The 19,769-nt window shown below is 38.2% G+C and overlaps 1 protein-coding gene across 5 annotated transcripts in view; it reads left to right on the top strand.

Annotated features, from left to right (window-relative positions):
- The window catches only part of GNAS (GNAS complex locus), a 158,567-nt gene that overhangs the window by 111,863 nt on the left and 26,935 nt on the right, over positions 1 to 19,769 (top strand). For all 5 annotated transcript variants that reach the window (XM_040607825.1, XM_040607826.1, XM_040607828.1 and 2 more), the window contains exon 5: positions 5,983 to 6,080. In XM_040607825.1, coding sequence (XP_040463759.1) covers positions 5,983 to 6,080 — 98 coding nt within the window. The remainder of the gene's footprint in view (positions 1 to 5,982; positions 6,081 to 19,769) is intronic.

The raw sequence follows: 19,769 nt of genomic DNA, 5'->3' as shown, positions 1-19,769 counted from the left end.
CATATTTTCCCTAAAATAGCAAGCAATAATTAACACTTGTTCACACCATTAGGAATGCAGATGTTTCCCTATTCAAGTAAGTGGCTTATTAAACTGTCTGATTTGACAAATTTAACACATTCTAGTATGCCTGCCCAAACACGGGGGAATGACAAGGTGCCATCAGTTTCCTTCTTTGAGCAGCCTTACAGTCAATAGTAATAATTTGATTTCAGACATGAGCAATGAAAATTAAATCAGTTTGTCATGTATTTACCTATCCTGGAAGGAGAAAATCAACTTGTGCAGTTTGTCTTGGAATGCACCATGCTGCCCTGCCGTTCTGTGACCTTGTCTTGTTCTAATGCAGTTTGTTAGTGGAATGCAGCAGAACTGCCTGACTGTCATGAAAGTAAAGTTCATGTGCACCCAGCTTGCAGAGTAGGTTTGTAAAGGGCTTTGAAACCAATAGTCAGTGTTATTTTCAAAAGCTGAGCCTGCTGGGAAGCAAATGTCCTCCAAGATACTATTTTACAGTTAGAAGCTGGTTTGGTTTGACCTTCAATCATTAGCTTTGTAAGTTGATGACCTATTTAAAACTCTTATTATGAAATGTGCAGCTCTATGGGACAGTGAACTTTGCCCAGGAATTGAAACCCAGTTTTAACCACAACATTGTGTAATGGTTGTGCACATCTTTTAGTAGGTAAGGTTTGTTTTTTTTCAATGGCATTGACTTTTGCTGGAATTGGTAAATAAGCTGTTCTAATGACAGATCCACCCTATGTTATATTTTACAAAGAAAAGGTAATGTTGCATGTCCATGCTAAGATTCCTGTGGATGGGGTAACATAGTGGCAAGAACTGTGCCAGTATTTTTCCCTGCCAACATCCTAATGCCTATAAAACATTGCTTCATAAACATTTTTTTTTAAAGTCTCTTGAGTATTTATATATCTGGAGGGAACGAAACCTTGCAGATGTTATGTCCAGTTTTTCTCTTTGATTTTCTGCTAACATTTTATCCTTTTAGAATGCCTCTCAAAAGCTGATCTTGATTCCTTTATTTTTTTCCCAGGCCTAGAGTTTGTCTCTTGAGGGTTATTTTTTTTTTTTTAACAACCAAAATGCTCAACCTCAAAGTTCTTTAACACTTTGTCTGGTTTGACTTTTATTAAAACCCTGTTTACCTGTGGCCGTTTATTCAGTTTGCTGAAGTTTTCTAATACAAGTAGGTTTAAAACTTGGTTAGACTCTGCATTGTCCCTTTTCTAGTCCAGAATTGTGTCAGTAAGATCTGTCTGGAACAAAGTACTGTTTTCCAAGCATCCCTTTTACATGATGATTTCCGCTGATGGGTTTTTTCTCTAGAGGTCTGCGTTGATTCCTGTAAGTGAATAGAAGCGATTTACTAATGTTGCCTATTGAATCATTCTATCGGAAAACTTTTAGCAGGTGGAGAAAGTGTCGTCTAATAAATAAAACATTAATACTGAAATACATTTCACATAAATATGACTTTTTCAGTATCACAGTGTTATGGTATGATGAGAAATGAGGCTTCCTTGCCATCAGCAAATCATGGTCCTTGGTACTTGAGTTATTTAAGTAAGACCACAGAACGTTTACTTAGAGAGTGGATTTTCTTTTTTATAGTTTCATAGAAGCATAGCCTGTTAGGGGTTGTGCCCAGAATTCAAAGTGCACCCGTGCCCAGAATTCAAAGTGCACCCCTGCCCAGCCTGAAGCCCTGTTAGTTCAGTTCAGATTTGTGTCATGTTTTCCCTAAGCGTTTTACGTAAGAATTTCTCCCTCTTCAGGGTTATGTTAGCTGCTTTGAAAAGTGTAAAGTCTGATCTGGTGGTAAATGCATGCTACGATCTTCACATAATTCTTAGGAAGAATTAGCTTCTCACCTTCCTTGGTGATGCCGTGCTGTCATCACTTATGTTGACTTTTGTTGCTTTACACAGCTTCAGCTTTAAACAGGATCTTGGGTGTGTATTGGCTAACTGCAGCATTTTTTTTAAATGGAAAATGACATAACTTGAATCATTTTTTTCAGTTTTAAGTATGCATAGGGCAGGAATGGATAATATGAGCATAGTTTGCAAATGCTATGGTTCATTTGGAACCTAACATTTAAATCCTGTTTATTGTGGAATGTCATCGCAAACCAAATTGTTATTTGGTATTATTTGTTTATTTTAGCTGCTTTGTTAGGAGTTCCATTTTGTCCTGTAAGAGAAACCTGTGTTGATGCTGCTGCAGAGTCTGTTATATTAGAATGTGCCAGCAAATGAATCAGTGTTATGGAAACAAGAGGCAGACATGTAAGGACTAGTTTTCTGGCTATTTCTTTTCAGGAAATTTGCCTTCTACTTTTGGTTAATTTATTTCTGAACTCATTATTTTTAGAGATCTCTTACAAATTAGATTTCTTTAGCTGAATAAAACCCCAACCCCGTTGCTAACTTGATTTTTCTAGTGGCTTCTGAAGCTCCTGTTTTACCTAAATACATAGCAAATCTTGTGGGTTTATTTGCCTTCTCTGAGAGTAGCCCCAGGTTACATTCCATGACTCAGTGGGATGCTGAGGATTTCTTGTGTTATTCTTTTTCTTAAATATTATTTCAGAATTGTGGTTAGTGTAGGTGTATTGGGGAGGAGGGAGAATCTTTTTTTTTGCAGCTAGCTACTGCCTTAATTCCAAAATCAATCACTAGTACAAGTAGGCTTCTAATAAAACAAGAGTGGAACTCTGTAAGCCTGCTTCCAACTTCTCTTTGGTGGAAACCTTCCTAGTTCGCAGTTGTGTAAGCTGGGTCAGCATTAGTCCCAAAATGTGTGAAGACATAATTGATGTGGCCTAAAGACAAGGGGTTGTTTATTAGTAAAAGGCTATCATATTTGGCTGTCATAAGTCATGTAGTTCAGTTTTAAAAGCAGAATGAAAAGAAAGGCAAAAACCCCACTATGTCTTAGTATAATAATCTATTACTCACAACTTGTAGATCCTGATTTTGAAATGCCAGTAAAAATTTCAAAGAATGTGAACCTAAAAGTCTTTTTCCATTCCACATGGACAGTTACTAACCATATTGAAAAGATTGCACAACTATTGCTGGTTATAGTTCAGATTAGCAGGGCAGGCATAAAGGCATTATTAAGTATTTTATTGTTAATTTGGCCTAATGAGGCACAAATATTGATCATTATCCTGTTATTGTAATCCACGTATTTTCTTAGAATTTAAGAACTGCACTTCAAACGCAGGGAGGACTCTTCTGAACAGTACGTAGCTGTTCTGTTAAACTAAATCCTGGGGGTTTTATTATAAATGTGTTATGCTAGGGCCAGGAGCTGGATTTACTTTTCATCCCATTTTAAGAGTCTGATTGCAGAAGCCACTCCAAATGTTTCTGCACAAGGTATGATGGAGTTCATAAGCTGTTTGAAATAATTGCTTTCTATCAGTTCTCTACCAGAATGTCATAGTTGTAGTGAGGAAGGAATTTTGTGTCTCATTATTGTGGCAGAGTTTTACTGTGCTCGGAGTTTTTTCATTAAGGCACTGCCTCTTTTCACTTTAAATGTACGTTTGTAGGGGATGAAGAATCTTTATGTTTTATTGCATTTTCTGTAAACTTATCTTTGCCTAGTTACTTACTGTAATGTGGGATGAAGCGACTATTTTGGGGTATATTTAGAGATAATTGGCTTGGCAGATGCTGACCCCAGTTTGAAGTAGATGTCTATTTTAGAACTGTGTCTCTGCCAAATAGTTCAATTAACTGTCTGAAGTCTGGTGTAAGTTATCTTGATTAGATGGGAAATTTAAGTGATGTGTGTCCATTTGAATCGGCCTGCTGTTTCAGAAAAAAAATCTTGTACAATTGGCAATTCAATTTTTCAATTTCCCAGCTTTGTAGTAATGTTGAGTGACTCATAAGATGTTCTGCATTAAAAGACTGTTACTTTTAAAAATAAATACATAAAGCCACCCCAAAATGGGTTTGGTTCAAATACAGTGAGACTCCAGATATTCTCGCTTTCTCCTTTACTCTCTCTTCCTACTTCTTTTTGCTTTGGAAAGATAGTTTTCTCACTATGCTGTGAACCAGTTGAAGATTGAAGGCAATTGACAGTCCCCCAACTGCCAAAAAATTGGAAACCTTCAAAATGAAAGCATCCAATGAACATAATTCCAGTAGTGGGAGAAGGAAAATTGAGGACTGGAATTAAGATTTTGATTCATCTTTTGCTTCCTTTAACAGCAAATGGTTGTACAATCTACAAATACTAACAATCAAGTAAAATCTTCTTACCTACTTACAAAGGAAATCTAGCTGCACTTTTTGTTCATGAACAGTTCATAAAAGCAGGGAACAAACAGAAAAGATACATCTAAGTTTTATATAAAAACTTTATAATCTCTTTAAAAGAAATTAGAACAAAACTCTGCCACAAAGAGTTTTTTAGATGTGTGCTGTTTACTATCATTTATGTGTGTGTGCAGTTAATGGATATTCAATAGCAATAAAAGCAAGATCAAATATACATTTGATAGGTTGCTTCCATCATTGGTATTCACAACTGTGTGATCACATAATCACATATGCATCTTACACCTGCCAAAAAGAAGATGGTTTGAAACTCTGCATCACTAAATTTGCTTTCTTAAGATGCCACTTAAAGCATCTACTGTTCTGGTACAGTTCAGGTGTTAACATTCTGGTTGGAAAGTGAATTTTTAAAAAAGATTTTCAAGTGAAGTCTTGGAATTCACATTTGGATGTGACCCCTTTCTTTGTGCTACATTGATAGTATAAGAATGCAGGAAACTGATAATCCCAAGTGAGGGAAAGATTCCAAAGCTGACTTAATGAAGGAACCTTGAAGCAGTACAATGGCTATTTAAAATATATTCTTTAAAAAAAATAATATATTTCTACTGTAAAGAAAAGGGGTGGGCGGAGAGATAGAATATATACAACAACTATTTTAAAGGTCATGTGGTGTCCTGGATTCAATAAAGCTGATTTGGAATAAGTTACTAGAGTCACTTAAAATCGGAATAAAAGTATTTAGTCCAAAACACTTTAAAAGGTCTGAGAGAGCGCCAAGAAAAGTCTGTGGTTGTTGATAAAAGTAATGCCCACAGTGGTGTGTGTATTTAAGTCACTCGGCCACTGCTGTTCTTTCTAAGTCTATTCAAAGTTCTTAGACTGATAGCCAGAAATACGGTTCGCCCTGCTGGAGCCAAAGTGCATCTTTTATATGCAAAAGGTAATGGGCTTCTGGTTGTGTTTTGTACTTTTGTTATAGCTTCAACAAAACTGAAGCATTGCATTTTTGGCTGGCTGCTTTCATATGTTGGCTTATAATTTTTAAGGTTGACAGAATCAAAACATGATCTAGCTTTGTATTACCGTATTTCTTCTGTAATTCAGTATCTTTTTACACTGTAAAAGAATAAATTCTGCAAATACTTTTAAGTGATACCGAGTTAAGTAAGGTACAGATGTCTATATAGTCCTCAAAGATCCTCACTGACTTGGAAAGTAAAGTAAAACCTAATCAGCATTTGCTACCTTTATGTAAGAATTACTGAGAAGTAGTGTTTCGCTAAGGAAAAAAAATAATCTTGACAGCCAGATAAATATAACGTGCAGTGGAATTGTGAGTTAAAGAACAAATGTTACCAAATAGTATTTGTTGTTAAAAATGCTAACAGAATTGTCTTTAATGATGAGTTAACCCTTCTTTCAATATACAGTTGAACTCTATCAAAACGATTGAGAAGCAGTTCTTTATGCGTTAAAAAACATTAAAGTCAAAACAGCTAAGAAAGCCAACTGAACTGTAGTCGGGTTCTAAAAAATGTTTAAATTCTTTTGTTGAATATGCTACCATTTACTGTTCATTACAGTGGTAATGATGTGTTACTGTTTGATTCTCTTCACACACTCCATTTTGCTAATATCATTTTTACTCTTTCAGGAGTTTTATGAACATACAAAAACACTTTGGCAAGACGAAGGTGTGAAGGCCTGCTATGAGAGATCTAATGAATATCAGCTGATTGATTGTGCACAGTAGTAAGTATTGTTTCTATCCTGCTGTATATTGACTGCAATATACAGTTTCTTTAAATTGAATGTTAATGACAGTGATTTTGGGTGGTCCTGATTCTTACTTTTCCATGCCTTGGAAAAGGAGTGTATGCTTCATAGTGAATTATTGGTAATCAGCTATTCAGAGAGGCAGGAAAAACTGGTGTTCAGTTAGACAATAAAATCTGTATTAAAACCTTGCAGATGCTTTCAAATGGTGGCTGACACCTTAATGCAGTGGACAATTGTATTTTCTCAAAGACCAAATTTTCTCCTTCTTCCACTTAAGACCTGTTCCTTTCTAAATGACAGTTTCAGATACTGCAGCAAGTTTTAGTAAGGTGGAAAGTACATTTGTGTGAAACATGCCCATGTTTGTAGCTTTTGTTTTTAGTGCAGTTTATTTATCTGAAAACAAAGAGATGGCAGCAACAGTCATGGGTAGCAGCCTATGATCAGTCACCAAGACTTTGCTTGTGTGCCTTCATGCACATATCTGAAAATGATTCATATGATTCATTCTCTTCTGCTATTTATACGACTGTGATAATTAGTATTGTCATGAGAAAGTGGTGCTTGTTTGCAGTTATCACATATAGCAATGCGGTACGGTTCAGAATTTTTTTTATAAGATGTTTGTGATAATTTTACCATTCCTGGTATTTTTGTAGCGTATACTCAAGAACTGTAGGACTTAAATATGGAATATTAATGGTTAAAACTATTCTTTGTTAGTTTATACTCTCTGCTTCTTTTGGAGAAGCTGAAATAAGGTTTAGTCGTCAAGAAAATGTAGATTTCTCATTTCACATGATGATGGACAGTTGTAGTTTGCCTACTACTGCATTTTTATAAAGAACACTTGATGAAATGATATTTGTAAGGTTCTTTGTTTGTTTAGGTCGACTTAAAGGTAAATCAACAATTAGCTCTGTTTGAGAAGAGACCAGGGAGATAATTTTACTATGACTTGCACAGCTCCAGGTCTTTAGGAGCCTCTTTGAAGTTTTGCCATTGTTTCTAGCGTGAATTTGTTTGATCTGTAGCGATGTCTTTTGCATTAGGTGACTAATGTTTGATCACTTGGCATGTATCTCTTTGCAAGTTCCCTTGCTACAAAATAAGAAATACTCCCAAGAGTTTCATTTTTTGTCAACTCTCCAGTAAATTTTGTCTTTCTAGTGTAAAGCTGATAGAAATGGGGGGAAAACTAATTTTGTTTCTGATAGTGATTATCTTTTTGTTTCTGGTTAGTGTTTGTCAATAGCCAGCTTCTATGATGAGAAGTAAATATTGTTAAGCAGTAAGGGCGTTTTCTGTTGCCCTTTTTTGGAAGAGGGACAAATTTTGTTCTGCCCTGAATGCACAAAAGAAAGCTAAAATTCTTATCGTCCCTGATTTGCTGGACATGAAATTTTTTATAGATCTACAAAGAGGATGGCCTTCGTGATGGCTTTACTGTCCTGCTCCATCTAGTGGAACACTTAATTCTACATCATGGGTTGTTGAGCCAAAAAGAAACCTTGTATGTTGCTGACAAATTACAGATTATTTTTTCTAAGATACTATTGCTGTCTCCTAAAAATGTTTCATAATTCTAATATTTATTCTATTTGATAGTAAAGTATATGACATTATTTCCTTGCAGAAGGAGCTTTATAATTGTTAGTTTTGGTAGTTCTTGTCTCTGTCATTTTCGATCATGCAGTGGCATTTTTAATTACAGAATATGTGAGGTAAGAGGGTTTTAATGGCAAAATGTTTGCTTGGATGTTAACGTCATTTTGAAATCCTGAATGTGTTTTTGTCATATTAAAGTTTCAAGGGACCTGATGAAAATGACTTCCTGTAAAATCTGACATGATTGATGCCTTGAAATTAACCTGGTGAGCACACCCTAAAAAAAAAAAATGTAACAAAGGCAAAATATAAAATGTTGCTGAGATTTATCAGGTGAAGACTATTTTAATTTGGATGTGCAAGCTACTGTCATTAGGGCTAATAGAAATTAAAAGAGAAAGTTGAGCAACTGTGTTGGTGCTATCAGTTCTTTCAGAGGAGAGTCTTGGGTTCTGAACTTTTCCCTTTTGAAGTCCCTGTTTAAAACAAGAAAGGCATACTTAAAATGGAAGGCGGAAAAGTGGCTTTTGTCTTTCAAGATCAATCCAGCTTCCAAAAATCCCTTTTTGTTCTTGAAAGTTGAATAAATTCTTAAATATTAATGGATTCTTTGTTTGGTGAGTTACTTCAAAATTTAAACAATGTTTCTTGTTCACAAAAATTAACTTTTTATAGTTGTTCTTAAAAATTCCATATATTTTTTTTTTTACTATCATTTTTTGAAGTGTGACTTGCTTAGTGTAAAGTTTGTCTTGGTATGGGCTCATCTAACATTCTGCATTTTTTAAAAAGAAGGTTTTTTTCACTCTTGGAAGTGACACAGTTATACAGAGGGAGCTTTGCAAGGAGTTTCTGCCGAACGTTTAAAAATCAATTTTGTCTGTGTTTCAGCAGGGAACAGTGAGGCGCGTATCTCTTACAGGGCTTTGTTTGGCTTTCAGAAATGTAATATCAACATGAAATTCAGTTCTGTTTCTGCCAAACCTGCATGTAGTGTATGCAGTGCTTCTTGAGGGGTCCTGAAGAGTTCAGGGCTGGTCCGTATTGCCTGCCCTCAGGGAAGCAGGCACATTGCAGGGCTTGTGGTCTGCTTGGGTGGCAGCTGTTCCAGGCAGCGGACCGTGGCAGCACCCCGCATCCTGCCTGATGTCTTCTGGGAACTGGCACAAGCCTTTTCCCTCCTCTTATTTCCATCTCTTGTTAATGGTGTGATGGTGGCAGCGAGGTACTGGGAAGTTCATGAGGAATTACCTAGTTCCCTTCTGTTCGAAATTCTGCTTTTCAGGGTTAAAAACTGGTTCTCTGTGTAGGCAGCTTAGCCTACAAAAGGTCCAACGGAAAGGCTTCTTCGAGTTAAGGACTGTATGGCATAGCTGCAGGATGCTGGAGCATCTTGAAAAGAAAGATGTTGGGGGATGGAGGCTTAAGCTCTTGTGCTAAGGAAAGGGAACTGTCTGATGAGTTAGGAACTCTCCTCGATGAACAAAGGGTGAGGGGGAAGCCACTTTTTGATGCTTGTCCTTTTCCAGAAAAGTGGGAATGAGTATAATTTTCAGCCTAATGTATCTACCTAACTTGAACTTAGGTGTTTGGAGTCTGGGAGTGGTATTTTTCTCCTGCTCCTGAGCAGCAACTTTAAGTACTACAATACTGCTGGCTCACTAGAATTTCTCAGTGTCTCCCTGTAAGAAGTCAGTGTTAATATGCACTATTATCATTGCTCCACCAAGTTCCTGGTTGCATTGGCTCAGAAAAGACAAATTTATCAAAAGCGCCAGGTACCGTCCTGGCTTTCCATTTAAGTGCACTTTGTGATCTTTGGAGGTGTGAAGCCGGGAGGCCTGGCTGGTAACCTCATCCACTGGAGAGCCCTTCTGGTATCCTGCCCTTTATCCTCAGGCTCGCTGGCTAAATGAAAATGTCACTTTGGAGGAACCTTGTTCATTTTGAAAGAGTAGCTGCCTCTGCTCATCGTGAGCTTTGCTGTACTTCCTGCCTAAGCATATTTTACAGGGTTGAGAAGCAGAGAAAGGAAAGGAGGCTGTTTCCCTTTTCTTGACTGGTCTTACTAAGTAATTAGTTTCAATTCTGCTTTTAGAGGTAGTCTGCTTCTGTGAGGTTGTCACCAGTTTCTCTGCGAGGAATGTACTTCAGCTGCGAGGAGGGAGCATTATCTATGAGGAGACCGAATTTCATTGCTCCTGCATCTTGTGGGGATGTATATAGAAGAGAACAAATGTTTGTACTGAAGCTGCCATGTGATACTGCTCTTGGCTAATAATAAACAGAAGAACACAGAAGCACCTAGAATATACAAACCCCTAAACGGTGATAAATAAATTACTTACCGTCCTTCATATTTCTTCCCTGAAGGCACAGGATTGCATTTCATTTAGAATATATTACCTTGAATATTAAGAATATAGGAGCTATTTCCACTGTAATGTGCCGAGACCTGTTTGTCAAATATATGCCCTCTGTCAAATGTAAACAAACACAATTTCTTTGAAGTGCTCTTGTTGCGAATACTTCTACCTTGGTTTTCATTTGAGGAACTCTTTTCTGAAAGCCTCAGGAATACACAGCAGAACAGTCAGAGTAAGTAGGATCACTCCCCTACGAACGTGCTGGTTGTGGCACGAGGGCGTGAAGGATGCTAGCAGTGTCCTGTAAGATCTGACCCAAAGCCTTGTGGATGTCCTGAAGAAAATGGCTTTGATGTCAGTAGCCTTTGAATTAGCTATGTAGCAAATCAAAAGCAAAGCCTGGGTAGATGAGCCTCCTGGTGCTTTTTCTAGACTTGCTAATATTAGCCTGTGCCCACAGATCCTTGAATTTTTGCTTTAGTTAGCCTTGGCCACCAATTTGATTTTATGCTTTGTTTTACGCTGTGCTGTCTCTGTGTATCTCCTAGCTGACGCTTCCTGGTTTTGGCTGGGGTGGAAAAGGAAATAATGTGAGAGACAGTCTTTGCAGCCCATTTCACACCCTCCGATGTCAGGAAGGGCTGGAAGCAGCATGCGGGAGCCCATTCTCATGCTATTTCCTGCCGCCGGCCGTGCCGGCTTTTCTCCTGCCGCCTGCCATTTCGGGGAAGCAGAAAGCACGGCGAGGTGACTGGTCGTGGTGCAGAGTCGTGTTTCTCGAACTTCAGCACCAGCAGAGCCACTCTGATAGCTTGGAACTGTGCCAAGCTGCTCCAGAAGAATTTTATGAGAAGTATTTTTTAAGATGCTTGTTTTAAAATACTTACCAAAGAAAGGGAGGGAGCGCAGCTATTAGCCAACTGCTGTGCAGGGCTGCTGAAGGATCAGCCGATGTGGACGTGCTGGGTTTTTTAATTTCTAATTTGTTATGGGTTGTAAATTCTTTATATTTTTTATGAAGATTTATGGTGTGTTTTATTTCTGGATTTGCTGACTTGTGGAGACCAATTAAGAGCCCCGATCTGAGGGCTTAATTATTTTCTTCCATGTTGATTTCACTTCATGACAAAGTTCCCCTCATGGAACATGTAGTAAAGTGTGTTTGCTGAGCGTCTCACCTTTTTAAATAGTGGCTGATTTATCAGTGGTACTACTGTTAGTCTGGTTTCTTGTTTGTATTATTCATAACTTCTTTTTTTTTCTTCTTCTTACTTTCTTTCCACTTGATGTGATTTTGGCAGAGTAGTTGCTCTTGTCTCCTCCAGTTCTGCAAGCTATGTCTGCGTACTCACATTCAACAGGACAGGAATTTCCCTGGCCTATATTCCTGGCATACATGAGCTTCTTACGGACATTAACAATTATATTGTTAAACATTCCCGTGAGGAAGAATAATAGTCATGTCCCCTTTCACTGATCTAAAACTGATGAGCTTGCCTACTGCTCTGTAAATTCTTTGGCAAGCCAAGGAATAGACCCACATAATCTTAACTTCTAATCCTTAGTTTTGACTATAAAACCCACCTTATTCCAGAGCACTTAGAGATAACTGAATTAGGGTCTTATCCCAACTCTTCTTCAGCCTGAGGGAACAGAGGATCACATTTTTTTAAAAAGGTTAAATTTTAATTAAAAAAAAAAATTAAAAATACAGCCCAGGTTATATTTTCTCTGCAATCCAGTGGGGTATTATGTTCAGAAATGAGTTGCTCTGGATGGTGGGAAGCACAGTAACTCCTGTCTTCGCATGACTTCAGTGAAGTCACTACCAGCAAAATGAGTCCAAATATAAAAGTAGTTGAATTACACCTAACTACTCCATGTGTCTGCCCTTTCTTGCTGATTGTCAATAGCAGGGATGTGCCTGCTGGCAAGTGCTGTGAAAATGAGATAACCTAAACTTAGCCAATAAATGGATTATGAATCCAACACGTGTCCCCACTGCTGTCACAGCTAATCATAAATTCATAATTTCAAGCTACACTCAAACCCAGATAAACTTCTCTGTCTTCAAAATAAATTACATCCCAGTATGAAGAAAAACAAAAGGTGTCCTGGAATAGCTTCCTTGAGTGTTACGGATTAGGAGCACAGATGAGCGAAAATATTAAAGGTGATGGGCCACAATGGCAGAAGGACCTTTACAAGTCCGAAATGTGAATAACTGAAGAAGTCGTACCACAGGCTTTTGAGGTCTGTGCAGTGCCCACCACATCCCTCTGAATTATCGTGAAAAGGTGTAACTGTTTGCTCCAGGAATCCGATTTCTGCCTCCACTTTCACTCACTCTGCCACTTGTAACACCCCCCACACCTCCATTGCCTTCATTCTTGTGCTGTTTTTATTTATTCTTTGTTCCACACATCTGTTAATGTGTAAATTCCTTTCTGGCCTTTGGCTGCAGATGCAACTTCCTTTCCCTGTCTAGTTGTAAATGTGAGGGATTTATCTTCAGCTGGAGGCAGGGCTGACCTGATCTGAAGAGCATGAAAAAGCTGGGTTGGAGCTTTCTCCTGATTTCTTGACCCACTTTGCCTTTTAGTTTAAGTGTATTACTTACATTAGTCTGCAAGAGTTAGGGGTAAACCCTAGTGCAAGTGTTCATGGATACCTGATTTAGTGGAAATGGATGTTCCTTTCTCAGTGTGTTACCTTTGCTTTCACATGCAAATGGCGCGTTTCCTCATGTAACAGCTATTTCTTTGTTTCAGTAACAAGTTCACAGCACAAAACTTCCTCAGGTTAGGCACGTGCTTGCTCAAGAGTATTTTTGAAACTTTGGCATGAATATTAACATTTTATTTAAATAAAATTTGTCCATAAAATAGTAAATTTCCTCTGTGATCATAAGTAGACATCCACGTGATTTGTTCAGTGGATAGCTTTTTCCTCTGACGAGTAAGTTTCATTTTGAATGGCAAAAGCACATCAAGACAGTGTCATGAAGGCAGGACTAAACAAGCATATTGGCATTTTAGTTAGCTGGTGAAGAATGATGTGTTGAGTCCAGTTGGTAGTTTGCTCAGGATGTATCTCTTAGCTAATATTTTACTTTAGTAGTCTGTTTTAAAACCAAAGCCAGTGTTACCAAAGAATGTGAATGTATGAGTAACTACTACTGTATAAACCTAAGAATGATGCAGCTTCATAAGGTAATTCTGTACTAAAAGTATTTGGCTACAGTTCAGAATTCTGCAAAGTTGTTCTGTAGTCCCGTTTCTTGATGGTTTGCCTATACCCATAGAGTTAACTAACACAGAGTTAAAAATAATTCACAGAAGAGATTCCCTGTTACTAGTGGTAACAATGGTAAACTGTGTTGTTTGATAAAGAATATCATGCTTGCACCACCAAATGATTTAAAGCATTTTAATAAATGAACAATACAGATAAATGACAAAATGTGCATAAGCTCTGAAATTCCAATTTCAAACAGAGAAGATAAAATAATCTTGAGCTTGTTTTTAAAGCAAGTATCAGATGCATATTTTTGTAATTGCTTTCAAGTCTGTCTGGTTCAGTAGTGTCTGGACTTACATATTTCTGATACCTATCCATGCTTCTGCTTTGTTTTTTGTGGCACTGTTCTCTGCAAGCATGCAAATGCAGTGGAATTTTTTTGTTGGTGAAGGGGAAGCATTGAAATGCAATACAGCAGGAGATGGATTATAAGGCAAAACCTTCTGTTAATTAAACTTATAATTTCTGCATTTTAATGGCAACAGTTCCCCATTCCTTCCAACTATTTCTTTTTCTGTCCTCAAAGTTTTTGTTGTGGCATTAATTAATAGTGCAAGAGAATATGCTAGAAATATATGAAAAACATAGCAGTGAACTACACTGACAGGGTGCTTGTTCTGCATGTAACTGTGTGTGATTTGTATACATGTGCATACCTAAAGCTAAACTTATCTGGGTTAGTTACGCAAAACAGTTAAGAGCTGCCATCTTAAAAAGAAGTGGTTCCAACTTTGAATCAAGGAGTTGTGTAGGGCTGATTTTTGTTGATTATTTGTTAAGTTTTGAGCCTTCATAAATAATTTTCCATGTAATTAAAATGACTGGTATTTTTCAAACTACTGATACATTAGTAAACGAGATTTCATGTGTGCATGCAAAGCCCTCACTCAGAGCCATTCATTTTGAGTGATTAATCAGTGTTGTTACAGACTTGACAGAAAAAAATTTATTCAAGAAATTGGTTTGTTGCACTGTTAGACAAGATCATTAAATGCAGCTGCAAATGTACATTACTACATGTTTTTACTTTCAGTAGCCTAGATTTGTCCTTCTAGGAACTCTCTTAAAGTAGATGGAGTTTCTACTACTGCGAGCTAATTTATTAACAACAGGTTTCGCAAATATTGATGATCGCATAGATTCCTTGGTGTTCTGCCGAGCAGCCTTTCATCCTTTAAGTGATGCCACACATTCCTGGAGTGAGGGGATCTCACTATTGTAGTAAACACTGTATGGGACTACCAGGGCAAAGCTGATAAACGGACAGTTGGTGCACTTAGAGCAACAGGCCCAACGTTTGACGAGGTTTGACATGTTCAAGAAGTCAAACAATTGGCGGAGCTACGTAACTGTTGAACGTTTAAAATTCTTTGGCTTACTGTCACTGTATGTGGATCTTGTAGATGTTAGTGCCCATTTTTCTGGTTGTCTGGGTTTTTTTGTTGTTTGGGGTGGGTTTTTTTCCCACTAGGCACAGAATATACTTTTTTTTTGATGGTAGGGAACAACGGATCCTCCCTAAAAATAACTGTTTGCTGCAGGTGAAACTTCTCCTGTAATGTCAGTTCTTTAAAAAATACTGATACTTTTAGTAAATGTGAACCAATAAAATAGTAGATCATTGTGTATACAGTAATCCTTAAAATCCTCTGGGTTTTGTGAAAGCAGGCAGCGGTCAGTCTGTGTTACAGTGAATTAGGATGAGAAGTTAAAATAAGAGGAGGAGTCGTGTTTATGTAAACTCTGTAAGGTTGTCATGCACCGAGATGTACTAGACTTTTATATTTATTGAAGCTTTACCCATTAATTTTAAAAATGCGCTCAGTTTTACTGTAGAATTCCCATAACTTTATCAAAAAATAGAGCAAACTACATCTTTAATTGTTAGTATTGGACTTAATGGTATAGTGCTCTTGGACTACTGTAGCGGTGTAAAAACTGTAACTGTCAAGTGTTGAGAATCAGTCAAAGCAACTGTTAAAACTCGTATTAGTTCCTGAGAATTAATGTTCACTCACCCTTTCCTCCCATGCTTTTGCAACCTCCCTTTGTGCAAACAGCAAAAGCCCTGAATGAGGTTTGTTTTGAGCTGTGATTCGAACAAACGAGTCAATGTGATACAGACCCAAGCGGAATGAAAGACTTCCATATGGGCTGGAGCAGCCTTTGCTAGGAATCCCTCCTGCCGGAGGAAGATCTGCAGATGCAAAATACAGGGCAAGCTATAAATAAATGCTTGAGGAAATGAGAAAGAGTGTGGCATTGATTGCGTCATTTTTACATTTAACATTCTTGAGGTGGATTTGGTGGTAGGAGTGCCTGGACCGCTGATGCAGGGTGCAGTGCTGGGCAGGCAGTGGGGTGCTTGCAGGGAGGGCACCCCTTGGGTTTGTCTGCTGCTGTGGAAGGCACAGTGAGTGCTGCTCCATCAGGAAATGCCTTGTTGCAGTGGTGTGCTTCCCTGGGTGCTCTGATAGCAGTGAACCGCGGAGCAGGTGTGACCATTATTTTTAGGATTTTGCAGTTTACTTGCCTTGGTGGGTGAGTAGCTGCTAGAACTCTGCCTTACCTTGGGATCTGCTGTTTCTGATGTTCACCACCAGTAAGCACAACAGCTTTTGGAGCATGGGTTGTTGGTGGGTTGTTTTTTTGTGAGAGCTCTTATCGCTCATGCTATATTACTGCAGAAAAAGAACATTTCAAGATTAGAAGATGACAATTAGGAGAATACTTTTATCAAACTAAGACCTAAAAAGATACTGTAAAATCTCATTAAAGACTTGCTTTAGAAAAGGAATTAAAAGCAACAGCATTCCAAAAGATAGAATACATCAGAAAATTTCTGATACAACGATGAAATGAGGCCAGTACATTTGCTGGTGCAGTGTGAAAGCGCCAGGTTCGATTCCCAATTATTCCCTGAGCTGAAACACTGCAAATACATCACTGCCAGTCCTAGGGAGAGGGAGCACTCGATGCCACTGACTTGCATATTCTCTCCTTCCTTTTCCTCTTCTGTAAATTCCACTGTTTGATCATCCACCGAAGCCTTTTCATCACTGGGGACTTTATATTTAGATTTCTGTTGTCTGGGCACTTAACTGCATTCACAGGTATTGCTGAATTTATTTTTGAGAGACCCCTGACAAAGATGTCTGCAGTACATTTGGTATAAATTTACCACCAGGCACAAAAGTTTATTGAGACCATGTGCTTGCATGCAGAGAACATGGTCGTAAAATCTTTACTTCAGGAGAGGCAGGCTGAAAATGAAAAAATAGATTAAGCTCGTATTAGGTGAACGAGTCTATCACACTGAAGCTGAAGTACTTTTTAAAGTACTTTTTATAGTATATGACTAAGTCTTAAATAAACTGAAAGAAATGGCTAGCTAATTTTACACGTGATTAAGAGTAATTTTGTGGGCAGGATGTCACTGATAGGTTTTGTGATGTGAAATACCATTTTTGAGCTGATTGCGCTGTGGTGTATTATACATTGACTTTGTAGCTGAAACGTGTTACAATCAGTTGTTAAGTATAATTCTGTGTTAACTATATTTCTATTGTGGTACACTAATTAAGTCTCCGAGAAGGATATCCACCAATAAAGCTAAATATTCATTATGCAAGTGAGGGTTTTCAGTGTCTGGATAGTAATTTACACTTGAAACGTGTTGGCTGCCCAGTGAATTTTTAGTGAAGGCTGTGAAGTGCCTTGGGTATTCTGCAAGGTTCCCCTTCCCCCAAAGGGCTTATGTAAACTGCAGCTGGAGTAAAAGCTAGCGGAGGGTTATTTTTAGCAAAGCTGTTGCAGCTGGGGGAGGGAAGGAGCCTTGGGTCCTGAAGGAGGGGTCTGCCAAAGGAGCATGGTGCTGGTGGAGCTGCATCCAGCCTGGTTCGGGTGGCCGGTGGTGCTGTATGATCTTTGCCAAGAGAATCATGTTTTTACAGTTAAAAAAAACCCAAACAAACAACAACAAAAATCAAAACAAAAAAACCACCACAAAACCAAAACCCTTCTGAAGCCCAAGTAATTTTTATAAATTAATGAAAATAGCAATATATATGACAAATCCCTGCAAACTGTGTTAATTTGCCATTTTTGTTCATACATTGCCGATGTTTGTAATGCTTGCAAAGTTGCTGAAGACCATTTCTGGAATGCACAGTGCACCATTTTTGCTATTAAGGCATCTCAGTTGGATTTTAATTACTCATTTATGATGTTACAAAAACAGAATGTGGAAAAGTTGGGCATCTTGAAGCTTCCTATCTGGCAAGGCAATCTTCTTACATGGCTGCATAAAGAGTGTGGCTGTTCCCTGGATATTCTTTTATCAGATTGAATCTCAAGATGTGAACCAGTCTTGCTCGAATCTACTGATTATGATTTTATTTTGGTCTTTTCATTAGCTCTGCCTTTCAGTTCATGTGCCATGAAGAACAGATTTTGCAGTTAAGGTGTGCAGTCTCAATTCTTTTCTTGGTTCAGCCTGAATGGCTTTTCTTCACCATTTGTGCTGGAGGATTTGTCTGCTGGAGGACTCACTGTTTACCTTTGTTCCATGGAGCTGAACTGCTTTAGGATCCACACATTTTGTTATCAAAGGCCAGTTGAGTGAAACTTGGTTTCCCCATTTGTAAATTGGTGGTGTGATATGTCTCTTCTTCAAGAAGAATATAAAAGCTCACATCTGCAAAAAAACTTTGGATGATACTGGGTAGTCTGAGGTTTTAAATGAAATCAGATGAGTGATGAGTGAAAGATGTTATTGTTCAGTCTTTCATGGTACTGATGCCAAAAAGCAGTGCAATATCATCAAAAATCTTGACACAATGAAGTGCTTTTGTAGAAGGGGTGAGAGGATGGATTTGAAGATCTTCTCAGGTCTTACCAGCATAGATGATATATTCCCTAAATGGACATTCCAGACTATGGAATATAAATCCTACTATGTCATGTTAAAATATAGTTAAAAGTTTATTTTAAAAATAAGGTATATAGTATGTATGAAGTGTGGAATCGTCTTACGTGAAGTTACAAGTATAACATACTCATTATTGTCACAGCATGTGCACGGGAACCAGTTATTAAAATGTCTAGTTTTAAAGAGGTGTTTGGAGAAGAACATGTCAGATTGTAACTCGCATCATTGTGATTTATGTGGCTCGTTCAGTAAATTTGCAAATATCTATATGCTCCATATTGCAGAGTCCCCTCTGCTCTTTCAGAGCCCTTTGCCAGGTGGGATCCCCGAGCCATCGCTGTTGCCTCTGTAGTACCTCACTGTCCACCTCTCCTCCATGGAGCTGAGCTGCGCTAAGGTCTACCAGCTCTCTACAGACATTATGAGCTTGGTTTCTGTTTTCCTCTCCACCTTCTCCTCACATGGGCTGGCTGCACATTGTGCAGTGGTGCACAGGCATTCCCTGCGCATGAGGAGGGCGACGGGGAACAGTCAGGCAGGGAAAAACAGGGCAAGGCAGGACCGGACAGGTCAAAGCAGAACTGCTTTCATTGAACTAAAAAAAAAAACACCCAAAACAACCGAAACCAAAACAAACCAAAAAAAAACCCCAAACCAACCAACCCCTGAGCCTGGCCCTCAACCAGTTTTTAGGATCAGAAAGGTGTTGAGCCATTTCCCAGTTGCAGTCTGATTGGAGCCAAGCCTTAGCAGATGCTTAGGAAGCCATAGCTCCACTGCTGCTTAATTGCTTCTTGTTTTGAAAGATAATTAGGAACTTTATTTAAAAATAGTACCTTTAGTGTTCAGTCCATTGAATTTGTCACCAAGATAATTTCATTAGACTCTCAGCTGTTTTCTTATTGGGATTGTGAACTAAAAATAGGTAGGATTTCAGCTGTTCTGTGCAGAGGCTGGTACCTGCATTTCAGCTCTGACTTTCCCTAATGATGTGAAATGTGTTTGTTTCCCTCGGAGCTTTCTTCTGGGCTGTATTTAAGAAGGTCCTGCTAATTATGCCAAAACTGTGCACTGTGGTTTTCTGATAGTCACGTGGCTGTAAAGAATATGAAACTGATTTCCCTCACAACAAGTCTTACAAATGAAAGATTAATGCCGCACCCAGTACATTTTTCTTTTTTCACCAGTTTGTAAGAGATGTTTGTAAGAATTCAACAAATACCCTTTAAGAACAAACAGACACACTAATGAACACAGGTTTGTTACTGTTATTATGAGGGATGCGATTTGCCTTCTTGGTTCAGTTCTCATAAGCAGTCTCTTTCTTGTGCATAATTGAAATCACAGTGTAGATTGTGAGATAAAAGTGACAATTACCATGTTTATATTCTATGAAACATGGTGGTTTTTTGAAACAGAACTCTTAATTACCAGAATCTGTAAAAGGGTATGGTGCTT

Source organism: Falco naumanni, chromosome 10 (genome assembly GCF_017639655.2).
Source record: "Falco naumanni isolate bFalNau1 chromosome 10, bFalNau1.pat, whole genome shotgun sequence".
Taxonomy (NCBI): Eukaryota; Metazoa; Chordata; class Aves; order Falconiformes; family Falconidae; genus Falco; species Falco naumanni.
This window is presented reverse-complemented; position numbering and strand designations above follow the sequence as displayed.